This window comes from Acomys russatus, chromosome 7 (genome assembly GCF_903995435.1).
Source record: "Acomys russatus chromosome 7, mAcoRus1.1, whole genome shotgun sequence".
Taxonomy (NCBI): Eukaryota; Metazoa; Chordata; class Mammalia; order Rodentia; family Muridae; genus Acomys; species Acomys russatus.
In genome coordinates this window covers 56,724,077-56,736,900 of record NC_067143.1, presented here as the reverse complement: position 1 = coordinate 56,736,900, position 12,824 = coordinate 56,724,077, and the positions used below count along the sequence as shown (strand labels likewise).

The following is a 12,824-nucleotide window of genomic DNA, read 5'->3' as shown; positions in this document are numbered from 1 at the left end:
GTACCTGCTGCTGCCAAGCCTGACAACCTACATGGTAGAAAGAGAACCAACACCCACAGGCTGTCTCCTGATCTCAGTATACATAGCATGGCATACAAAATAATTTCCTAGTACTCAAGAAAAGGAACTTCACTGAAGGAGCCAGGCACTGAGTATAGGAAGGGGCTTGTGTGTAAAGAGCCCTGCAAAGGTTAAGACATTAAGAGAGCTTGGAAGAGACTATCTCACAATACATGGATGCCTTTAATCCCAGGACTCAGTCAACCAGGGAGGCAGAGGCAGGCGGAGCTCTAAGTTCAAGGCCCCCCTGTTCTACAGAGTGAGTTCCAGGACAGCCAGGGCTACACAGAGAAACCCTGTCTTTAAAAAAAGGCAGGGGGAGGAGGGAAGTGAGAAGAGCTTCTAGCTGGAAGTATTTATTGGATCACCTGAGACTCACCTGAGAGAAGGAAGGTGCCACTGTCTTTGCCCACCAACTCCCACCGCGGGCTCCGGAACGTCTGCCTCTTGGACCGCTCTGGGGCTGGGGGCTTGTAGGGCACATGCAGGATGAAGTTGAGCAGCCGCAGCTGGCGCCCCTCCCAGTACTGCTGCATCTGCTGCAGGCTCTCTTGGGCATGAATTTGTTCTTTGTCATACTGCCAGACCTGGAAAAGGTACGTCGCAGAAACCAGAACTGGCTAGTACCTCAGGAAGGGCAGCCTTGAAACTGGGAATTGATGACTGGGTCTGAGGCAAAACCCAAGGGCCTGGAGAATGGAAGTCTCAGAGACCAAGGAGGAGTGGAGCCAGCAGGCTTCAGTGATGAGCTGGTGGCAGCCACATCAAACTACTAGCACTTGGCTCAGCACTGCTGCTTCTACTGAGCAGCCTCCTGCATGACTTCCACCAAGCGGACAATACCCTAGTCAGCTTTTAGGGATCAAGCAGATGTTGGCTGACATCTGCCACTGCCTTCCACCAGGGGAAGCATTTTAGGAGTCTGGGACGGCTATCCGATCCTCACCTGTAGAGGGATGGAGACACTTCCTACCCCCCAGGAAGGTCTTCAGTTCCTCTCACCTACATGCCAACCACCCTCTCCATAGCCCAAGGGACTGCTCAGCCTTGACTGGCTTTATTATAAGCCAGTACCTTGGCTCCTGCCACCTCCTCCCTTTCTTGTGAGCCCCACCTGATTGATTCGATCTGCAAATTCCAGCAGTGGACAGTGGAGCAGCTGGCCCAGTGTGAGGAAGTCCAGGCTTTGGAGACCACCCAGCCCTAACACTGGAATAGAACAGAGCAGTCAGAACAGCAGCTAGCACATGGCTAGACTGAGCTCATATCCCAGAGCTCATGTCTACCCTGAGCCCACACCAGCTTGGACTGTAGTTCAAGGTCAGGAGAACAGCCCCGAGCCAAGAACTCAGGAGCTCAAGGTCCAGGGCACAACTCAACCCCAGATCTGAGGCTGCACCTGTATCATCCAATCCCCACTGCTTGAGAGGACCATGCGTTGTAATGAGGAAGCACAGAAATGTGTTTCCCTCTAATGTAAATGAGTTTAGCATATGTTTGGGAAAGAAGGGAGGAACAGGGAATTGCTCCAAACACTGTTTTGTTCCCCCGCACCCCCCCCCATCCCTCTCCCCAGTCTCGAACCAAAAACACCTCTCAAGAGGGATTGGCAATGAAAGTTCTCCAGGTGGAGGCTGCCCAGCTTGGTAAGCAAGGGCAGGTAGTTTCGAAACTCCTCTAGCATGCGCATGCAGCGTTGTAGCACTGGACTGTGCAGCCCCAGGGTTGTGCTGAGCCGCACAGCCTCTGTCAGCCAGGTACTTGTCTTCTCCCAGGCCATAGGAAGGCTGAACTGCAGAGAGAAGAGCTCATTTTCAGCTGGACACCCTCCCATCTCCACCTGCTGACTTCCGCCCTCCCCCTTTCCCCCATCCCCCCTCCCACTTACCCCCCGACCACCCCACCACCCCCTAACCCTAACCCTAACCCCCAGAGCTCCCAGGAGATTTGTTAGCACCTTGGTAAAAGCCATGCACTTCCACTCGCTGAAGTTTTCAAAGATGATTCGGTAGAGGCGCCAGATGCGCTGCTGCTGTACTATAGGCCGGCTCCCAGAAGCGGGCGGAGACATCGTACTCTCCTCCCCTGTGTGAAATAGGGCTGGCTGAGATTCGCTTTGTTGGGGGAAATGGGTCAGTCAAAAGCCTTTAATGAACAGAAGTCCAGAAAAAATAAATGAGATGTGCCTATGTAAATCTCTCAGTTCAGCAGTGGAAGTGAGGCCACACAAAGAGCAATGATTTCAAAGAAAGGATTTCCTAGGAAACACCTAGTTGGGGGTGATGGGGGGGAAGGGGGGAGGAAGCTTCCCTTCTTTTAGTGCTCACCCACTCAATTCCAACCACAACGGACTTGACTGTAGCTCAGATATATACCAGGCATACTCCCTCTTGCCAATGCCTTTAGTTCATTCTTTATGGAAAACTCTTGCCACAGACAGCTTGCCACCACTCACACCTTCACCACCTCCAGCCCCAAGTTCCTGCCCAAACAGTGCCTTCTTCACAAGGCCTATGCAGATTATCCCACAAAACACCATTCTCCAACCATTTAGAATTTTCAGACACTCTTTCTTTCTTGTTCTGCTACTTTTTTTTCCTAGGTTACCTATCACTTTCTAATATGTTACATAACTTCATTATCAATTATTAATTTATAATTATTATTTAGCATCTTTCTTCTCCAGCTGCAATATTGGGTCCATCAACGGAGATGTTTGCCATTTGTTCACTGATATACCCTGAGCTTGGTACATAGCAGGCACTGAACAAGTGCTGAAAGAATAATGAATAAGTGAATGAACTTTCAGAAACTGAGGATGGTTACCAAATCATCAGGATCTAAAGTACTACATAATGTTTACAAAAACTGGGATTAGGTGAGGAGCTGGGTGCAGACGGAAGTGAACATACTGCTATGCAGCTCCCTGGGCCTAGCACCAATGTCCTAAGACCTCTACCCTGCTTTTCCACCAACAACCCAAACTCCTAACAGAAAGGAGTCTATAGCAACAACAGTTAGAATATGGACTGAAGGCTTCCCAGCACTCTGTGTGTGTGTGTGTGGGGGGGAGAAGGTTCTAGAGCATCTCCTACCACACCTCCTCCTTCAGTTGCTAGCTCACTCTCACAATGCACCCTTTCAAGAGGTTGAGTGACTGCCTATGAGGCTAGAGCCCATACAGAAAGAGACCGGCCTAGCTGCACTCCTGCAGAGGACGGCTATCTCAGCCCAGTCTCTGTCCTGATCTCATCCTGTGCAGTGGCAAAACTCTCACTAGTCTTTTCTTTTTTTTCCCCCAGGATAAGTAGGCTGGAGGCCGTTACCAACCACAGCAAGATCTTATCTCGGCTGTTTTTATCTATTAACTGCTGCTTGGAACAGGACACGCTGACCAAGGCTACACCAAGGCTACATTTTACAATGAGTACACACATTTCTTCTGAATCAGCATTTAATCCCAGCCCCATCACATTCTAAAGAAATACTCAGCTGTTTGCTTTCCCTACCAGACTGTGAATTTCACTAACATAACACCTGGGACATACAGCGAATGAGGCTTTTGTCCTGCGATATTTGTTTGTAAAAAGAGACCAGTGGAAGTATGTGGTTCTGGAGGCTTGTTTAGGACCACAGAAGACACAGGACCCTGAGTCTCAACCATCATCTTAGTTGGGGTGGGGGTGGGTCCATCCCAGGGTGAAGGGGGAGACGGTAAAGAGCAGTACCCGTGAAGGTTTTGTAAGAAAAGCACAGGTCGTTGAAGTTGTTGAGTGTATTCAGGAACTGATGCTCCAAGGCAGCAAGCTTGTGCTCAGTGCTCCTCTGTTCTTGTGAAGGATCCATGAAGGGACCAGACACTGCCTCCTCCAGCAGGCCTTCTAGCTCTGCCAACGCTGCTGCCATTAGCTGCTGCAGCTTGGGCATAATGGCATGTTGCTTGCTGAGCAGGAACTCTGAAGCCTGGCTTCTCTCGAACTGAAATGCCTCCCATGCATCCAGAAGCTGCGGGGCAAGCAGAGGACAGTGAGATGTATAGAAGAGGTAGGCCAGGAAAGACAAATGGCTCCTTGAATTGTTCTCTCACCGAGATGTCTAGCGTCTCATTCTCAGCGATGAAAAGGCCATAGTGGTTGCGGATGAGGTCATGGAGTGACCGGACATATTCCACTCGCTCCTCCAGCTGGCTGTATTGCTCACTGGCTTCATGCAACTGCAGAGGTTACAGCATGAGACCAGCACCCCAACTACCCTGCTGCCCACCTCTTTGGACTCACCCTCAGGAGGTAATCCCACTATCTAGAGTGGGCATCTGGAGGCTCCAGAGCCAGCTTCAGCCCTTAAACTATTTGAGATTAGGAGGGTTATATTCAGGACCAGATTCCCTTTCGACTTGGGTCTTAAAGGCAGTCTAGTTCTTAACTCCCAGACCTGATATTAGGGCAACATATCCCTAATTGGCCAACTGTCTCAAGGTACAGAACCATACCTCTTAAAGCAGTGGTTCTCAACCTTCCCATGGCTGCAATGCTTTAATACAGTGTCTCACGTTGTGGTGACCCCCAACCATAAAATTATTTTTGAAGCTACTCCATAACTATAATTTTGCTACTGTTATAAATTATAATGTAAACGCCTGATATGTAGAATATCTGACACACAACCCTTGTCAAAGGATTGTTTGACCCTCAAAGGTGTCACGACCCACAGGTTGAAGACCATTGTCTTTTTTTGTTTGTTTGTTTTTTGAGACACAGTTTCTCTGTGTAGCCTTGGCTGTCCTGGACTTGCTTGGTAGACCAGGCTGGCCTCGAACTCACAATGATCTGCCTGCATCTGCCTCCCCGAGTGCTGGGATTAAAGGAATGTGCCACCATGCCTGGCTAAGAACCATTGTCTTAAATCAAGATTTTATCCTGTTTCTTCAGGGTCTGCTCCTGACATGAGAAAGCAGAGCACCACACAGGCAGAGCAAGAATCAGCAAGGACAGATGACATATGGAAGTATAGTTTAATATCATCAAGCCATAAAGAGCTCAACGGAAATCTAAAGAAGAGTGTGCTGAGCCTTTAAGCAGGCCAGGCCCTGGATATATGAGGGGGAAAGGATGAGGAGCACTCACTTTTTGGGAGCACTGTGCAACGGCATGAATGTCTGAGTTGATGGTTCGGAAGCCCAGCAAGAAGTCTGTCAGCTCTGCTATCAGCTGCTGATTACGGCTCCAGCATTCACTTTGCACCTGATCGAGAATGTTCTTCCTTGTGCTGTTTAATTTGGATTCTGGAAAGAAGCGGATATAGAGTTAGAGGATGCATAAGAATTCCTATACAAGAGTGAATGGGCAAGACAGGAAGTTTCCTCATAATATGACAAGAGAGATAAGTACATGATCATAAAGGTCCAATCACAAGGGGCTCTTACAGTGTGATAAATCCGCTGAGCTGCCTGGAGCCCCCAGCCCAAGCATAGTGAAGGGCGGGGGCCGCGGAAAGACTTGAAGAGGCCTCTGCAGGAGGGTACAGAATTGAGTGTGTGAGCAGTTCTAACACTCTAAGCAACATGGAAATGCACATTCACTAATTTGTCTGTGTTCTTTTGGGGCCCTTCTTTATTCTGGCAGAAGGAACACCAACAAGAACATAAAAGCTGTCCCCGGTTCTGTTTCCTTTTGTTCTTTGATTTTTGTTTGTTTGTTTGTTTTGTTTTGTTTAATTTGGTGTTTTGACTTCAAGGTCTTACTATCATGTGTCACCAAGCCCAGCATGATTTTTGCTTTTGCAGATTTAGTGGAAAAAAAAAAGTTCAAGTGGATATAAGGCTAGAAGATAATCTACATTTAGTCATATGAACAACTTCATTGCCTCCTGCAGTAGGAATAAGGGGGCTGTAGAGATGTCTCAGATGGGTAAAGGTACTTGCCAACAAACTGACAACCTGAGGTCAATGCTCAGCATCCATACAGTGGAAGGAGAGAACTGACTCTCTTGGATGTCCTCTGACAGTCACACACCCACACACTCATGCTTGTGCATATATATACCATGAAATGTGAGTACACACAAACTTAAAATATGTAGATATATTTTAAACTTTTCATTTTTGTTACTCTTGTGTATTGTGTGTGTGTGTGTGTGTGTGTGTGTGTGTGTGTGTGTGTGTGGTGGGGGTATGTGCATGGGACTGTAAGTGCCAGAGGAAGCCAAATATACTTGATTTCCTGGATATATACCTGGGATTCTGGGACCCAAACCCAGATCCTCTGGAACAACAACATACACTCTTTACTACTGAGCCATCTCTACAGCCCCAACTGTAATTTTAAGAAAGTCAGGAATAATGTCAATATGGTATAATTCCCAGACTTTTAAGATCTCATTAGCTATAAAATATATCATCATTTTATATACTACTAAAAAAAGGAAAAATTAAACTTTGATATGCTACAATGCTGTAAGACACTTCTTAAGTATAGCTCGATTAAAATAGACATAGAACACCAAAATGTAATATAAAAATATTGTATACCACAGAGTCCATTATGTCAGACATTATTTTAAGTATTTCACATGTATTAACTTACTTTGTCCTCATAGAGTCCCTCTGAGCAAGTTCTATTGTTTATACTTATTTCATAAACAAGCACACAGAGGCTCACAGAAGTTAACTGTATGTGGTCCATGTTATACAATGTAGAGTGAAATGATAGAGTAATGACTCACACTGTGAGGGCTCTTCTTCACTCCATTATAGTTCAGCTTCCAAACACAATGTAGAGTTAGACATGTATACATGTAGTCTTTGGAGTACACATAAATCATGTATATTTATATATACACACACGTACATAATTATATCTTATTTTATACATTATGCAATGTTATGTAAAACATTAATCTTCCTGCCCCCTACTAGCACCTATGCAGCTGGTAGGTACAGTAGTGAGTCTGGAGGGCAGACAATTGAGACCCACCGTGCATGGAACTGTCAGAGACCTGGAGAGTCTATACAAGAGAACTAGGCACCGTGATATGAAACTGATAAAACCTATTGAGAAGGAACTTTTAATTAATTTATTTATTATTATGTATATACTGCTCTGCCTGCATGTACACCTACATGCCAGAAGAGGGCACCAGATCTCCTTATAGATGGTTGTGAGCCACCATGTGGTTGCTAGGAATTGAACTCATGACCTCTGGAAGAGCAGTCAATGCTTTTAACCACTGAGCCATCTCTCCAGCCCCCGAGAAAGAACTTTTGAAGAGCACCTATGCTCAACAGAGCATCCCTCTTGGTGGTAATTGTTGCTAGGCCAAGAAATGGTGCTGTTTTGGGATCAGGAGTACTTGGTAGGATTGCAACAGTGACACCACATGGCATGAAGAAACAATGGTAGGATAAAGTATTAGGGCTCCTTGGGTCCAGGAGCTGAGTGGAGATGGACTGGAAAACGGATTTGAGAGATATGAGAAGGGAAAAGAAAGGAAACGACTTGGTGATAGATTGGGCGTCGTATATTTAATTCCCTTCTCTGCTCAAGGGAGCTAGCAGAAAAGTTCATAAAGGATGATCAGAGAGGTGACTGAAGCAGACAGAGAATTAGAGGAAATGAAAATGCCAGTGCCTATGTCAGCCACTTCTAGAAGTAATTAAAAAATAAAGCAAAGAAAAAAATAAGGAAAAAATACTTTATTTTCCTTCCTGTAACCTTCAGTGACACATTAGCATACCTGGGGTACAAAGAAACCAAAGCTGAGTGGCCTTACATCACAAAACAAGTGAGAAACAGAGCTAAGACAGTAGGACACTGAACTGAAGAGGCCAGTGGATCCTGGGCTAAGGATTATGAAGCTTACAAATTAGAAGAGATCACAGGGCCTGGGGAGATGGCTCAGCGGTTAAGGGCACTGTCTGCTCTTCCAGAGGTTTTGAGTTCAATTCCTGGCAACCACATGGTGGCTCACAACCATCTGTAATAAGATCTGGTGCCCTCTTCAGGCAGGCAGGCACACATGCAGGCAGAATACTGTATACATAATAAATAAGTCTTTAAAAAAAAAAAAAGAAAGAAAGAAAGAAAGAAAGAAAAGAAAAGAGAACACAGACTCCTGGTCAGTACCAGAGAAAGGTCTGCCCAAAAACAGAGCCAGGAACAAAGTGAGCCAGTCACATCATCTTGTTCCCACTTTGCCAGAATGAACAACCCCCCCACCCCCACCCCCTACCTAAGAGTTGCAAGTTTCGGTGGCCCATAAGAAACTCAGTGAAGTTTGCACACTTAGCCAATGAGGAGCAAAAGCCAAGAGGGCTCGACAGCGAGGTGCTTTCAAGCAATCTCTCTGCAGGCCCCAGAGTCAAGGCTCTTACCTTCATAAATAAAGCAGGCATGTGTGTGTGTGTGTGTGTGTGTGTGTGTGTGTGTGTGTGTGTGTGTGTGTTCATCCAATATTTAGTCCTGGAAATAGTTATTATGATTGTGTTGTAACCTGATTAAAACTGTAGCTCCTCTATTAGCACCTGCTTTTGTCTTTAGCATAACAGAAACAGTTTTGTTTTTAAGTCTCCATTTTGATCATAAGGTGAAATTATATTCAGGTTCTCAGACTCTGCCTGTCTGGGAGCTTGAACAGCCTTTTACTTACAATTCAATACTTGTTGAACATTCTGCTTGAATTAATGATTTATGTTCTACTTAAACAAAACTGTAATACCCTGCTATGTTTCTTTATCCTGGAACAGTGGGGAAATGGAAAGTCCCCCAAGTCTATATCTTAGCCAGTCAGCTTAAAATGCTTTGTCTAGCTATCTGGATACAATGTACTAAGAACAAAATCAATTCTTCTAGGTTAAAAGTACTGTCTGCTCTTTCAAAGGACCCAGGTTCAATTCCAAGCACCTACATGGCAGCTCACATCTATCTGTAACTCTAGTTCCAAAGGATCTGATACTTCGCATTAATGCACATAAAATAAAATATATTTTAAAAAGAAAGGAAGGAAGGAAGGAAGGAAGGAAGGAAGGAAGAAAAAGGCCAATATCACAGTTAGGCTCCAGAGTCCTTTCTGTGGCCCTGATTGCAATCAGCCTTGTCTTGGGGAATGTGTTCACTCAATAACCCATCAATATCTCACTGAGATTGGTACTTGAGTGGTTTGTGGGGTAATTCTCATACTACAACAACTGAGCCTGTGTGAGGGTCAAAATAACCTAAGGAATCAAACCAATGGCTTTCTGATTTACCCCACCATGAGCCTCCATAAGGCCAGCTCACGTCTAAGCACTTAGCTAGTACATGACAGTATGAGCCACACTTCCCACAGGAAGGAAGGAAGACAAAAGGGGAGATGATTTAAAAAAAAAAAGAGGTTGTAAGCTAGACTTCTCAGATTCAGGAATACCAAGAAGGTGAGGTAGTGGTGGCACACGCCTTTAACCCCAACTCTCAGGAGGCAGAGGCAGGCACATCTCTGATTTCAAGGTCAGCCTGGTCTACAAAGTGAGTTCCAGGATAGCAAGAGAAACCCGGTTTAAAAACAGCAGCAACAACAACAACAAAACAAAACAAAGGGAAGTGAAGAAAAGTAAAATGGATTGAAGACAAAACAGAATAGAGTGTTTTTAACTCTCACTATGGAACTTTGGGAAGAGGCCTCCTTCAGTGGTTCCCGGTGCGGATTACTACATTGTAAAAATTGCAGTGTGCTGTGTTGTGGCAGAAAGGAGACAAATCCAATACGTACAAGGCCCCTTGGTCCCAGATGGCAGGCAATGCCAAAGATAGCAGAACACTGACCCCACTGGGCCTGGATGCAGTTTCGGTGTTGAAAATAATGGATCCTAAGGTAAATAACATGGGAATGATTGGCTAAGACCAATGGCAAATGTAAGAGGCAAGGAATTCAGTAAAGCCCCAAAGAGCTGCCATAGCAATAGCAGCCATGGTTATGCAGACATAGAAAAGGTGAGGGCTGGAGAAATGGCTCAAAGGTTAAGAGAACTTGCTGTTCTTTTAGGGGACTGAAGTTTGTTTCCTAGCACCCATGTTGGACATGACACCAGCTTCAAGGGATCCAGCTTCCTCATGTGGCCACCACCAGCACCTGCATACCACACACACACACACACACACACACACAATTAAAATACATTCAAAGAAAAAAGAAAAGAAATAGCTGGGCAAGGTAGAGCACACCTGTAATCCCAGTACTTGGGAGGCAGAGGCAGGAGGATCTCTGTGAGTTCGAGGCCAGCCTGGTCTACAAAGTGAGTCCAGGACAGCCAAGGCTACACAGAGAAATCCTGTCTCGGGGGTGGGGGGGGGAGCAGCATCAGAAACATCAATGTCAAGAGGAGGGCTAGATTGTGTTAAGAGTGTTAAACTGTGCAGATACTGTACAGCCCAGTTGGATGGCTGTGGAAGCAAAATGAAGCAAAGAATACTCTAGAATAAATATTAGGGTGTTAAGAATTCCAAACTGACCAAATGTTCAAAATCAACCAAATTGGGGCAGCGTGGCTGCTTTAGATGAGAAGAGCCCTCATTACCTGGGAGGAATGCAGAGTGAAGCCAGAACGAAGTGACTTTTCACACATGCAAACGGTGTTCTGCTTCATTCAAGAAAAGGTCACACCCTAGATTCCCAAGACTCGCTATGAAGAAACCCAAGCTCAACCCAAGCTTCTTAATCATATTTGGTTTAACCTTTCTTTACAAGAATAAAAACATTTTCCAGTCATAGGGAAGGGGAATGGGGTGAAAGCGGGAGGGAGGGAGGAATGGGAGGATGCACGGGATGGGATAGCAATTGAAATGTAATATGAATGATTTTATTTTTCAATTTAAAAAAAAAGAATAAAAACATTTTCTTTCTTTTGCTTTTTCCTTCTCCTCCTCCTCTTCTTTTTTCCTGGTTTTTCCAGACAAGGTTTCCTCTGTATAACAGAGCCCTGGCTGTCCTGGACTCACTTTGTAGACCAGGCTGGTCTGGAACTCAGAGATCCACCTGCCTTTGCCTCCTGAGTGCTGGAATTAAAGGCATGTGCCACCATGCCTGGCTAATAGAAATGTTTCATCAACTGGAACGTGATTCGTAATGAATACAGGGAACGAACAAAGCCAAATAGAGGCTATCCTCTCGGACCATATCTTAGATGGCAAAGAGAAAGGGTTTGGGAGCTAGAGCTTTGGGAGGCTCCAAAGGCCCAAAGAGGGGCCTGAAACAAATGTCCTTGGAGGATATGCTAGTCCCAAAATAATCTGTGTGTATAGATGGAAGGAAGGCATAGGGGAGACAAGAGGCACTTACCCAGCTCTGCTTGAACCTCACGGCCACTCAGAAGCAGCAACTTGCCTTTTGTCAGCAACTGGACAGGCATATTGGACACACGTTCCTGCCAATCTTTCAGCTGCCTTACCAGCACTATATAGTCTTTGATGGGTGAGCCTCTCAGGTTCTCTAGCTTCTGAGGACCCCAGGCTTTCAGGAACTTATATACGTTTTCTACCCATTGTTGTTCTTTGCAGAATTCCTGTACCTCCTGCAGCATGTCCTAAGGGCAAATAAGACGTAGCAGAGGCCGTAGCTACAACGGGAGCTGCCAGCCAGGAGAACATCCCTGAACCTCTGCTCTCACCTCCAGGAGTGCCTTCTGTACAGCCAGCGCCTGCTGGATTCTAGCATTGTTGTCCAAGTCCTGTTGCACATGACTATAATTGGGGTGCAAATACTGACCCCGTAGCCGGTGCCCACGGACTTCCAGGACATCAGTAATTGCATGAGACTTCCAAGGCCACACAAATCCTACATTTGGGCCACAGAAGAGGCGAACAGCATCGCTGGGCTTTCCACGGACATAGGGCATCAGGAATTCCGCATCTGAGTACTGGTCTTTATCGTCTAGTGGAGGGCATGATATAATAGACCGTGAGACTCTCCTTTCTCTACTGTGAATGCACACGCATTCATCCCACACCGTGCTCCCATTCCCTGCTTATAGTGAGTCTATACAGACGTCTTCAACATTAATTAACACAGTACAGCAGATCCAAGGGAGGAGTGGATTAGACAGAACTCACATGCTGAGAATAGAATTTGTCTAGTGTGAGCAAAAAAGGGAAATTACTACAACTTATTAGGTAGGTTTCAGAGTAATTAGGAAATCTGAAAAGCAAAAATACTATAAGCTGACTATCTAGAGTTGGGGTGTTGTTACCAAATCTGCAGAGTGGATGGGATATAACCTGCCTTTTCTCCAATTAATTCTGAATTGAAAGCTCAGATCAATGTAATTGGCAGATCCTACATCATATATGCTGTCTAGCTGCAAGGGGACTGGCAAGTACTCTTAGGAGCATTCTAGCCTCTAGAGAACAGAGGAAGAGGGAGGAACAGATACGTGTTGATTGAATATGCCAGCTCCCAATACCCACCTCTAGGAATTATCCTTAGACCTGGTCCCTCCCCGTAACAGTTTAGGGGGTGGTTAATTGCCAGTGTCAGTATTTTTTATAAAAAGGCATTTCAGCAGAAACAACTGATAGCTGACACCTCAAAACCACAAGCAGGAGGCAGAGCGCACACTGGGAAGGGTAGGAAACTTCTGAAACCTCAAAACCTGCCCCCATGACACTCCTTCAACCAGACCACGTGGTGGCAGGATATTTGATCCCATTGTGAACCCTAAGATTGCATTATTTGCTGGAAAAACCTGTTTTTAGTTGTGGTGTGGCTCAGCCTTAGCACACACCTTTAATCCAAGAGCA

At 45.6% G+C, this 12,824-nt stretch overlaps 1 protein-coding gene across 1 annotated transcript in view; it reads right to left on the bottom strand.

Moving 5' to 3' along the window:
- Positions 1-12,824, bottom strand: part of Dnhd1 (dynein heavy chain domain 1) — a 63,719-nt gene that overhangs the window by 34,316 nt on the left and 16,579 nt on the right. Inside the window, 9 exon segments of the mRNA XM_051149149.1 lie at positions 440-647; positions 1,175-1,269; positions 1,654-1,852; positions 2,018-2,145; positions 3,789-4,065; positions 4,148-4,273; positions 5,184-5,341; positions 11,368-11,611; positions 11,696-11,958. Of these exon segments, the coding sequence (XP_051005106.1) occupies positions 440-647; positions 1,175-1,269; positions 1,654-1,852; positions 2,018-2,145; positions 3,789-4,065; positions 4,148-4,273; positions 5,184-5,341; positions 11,368-11,611; positions 11,696-11,958 (1,698 nt within the window).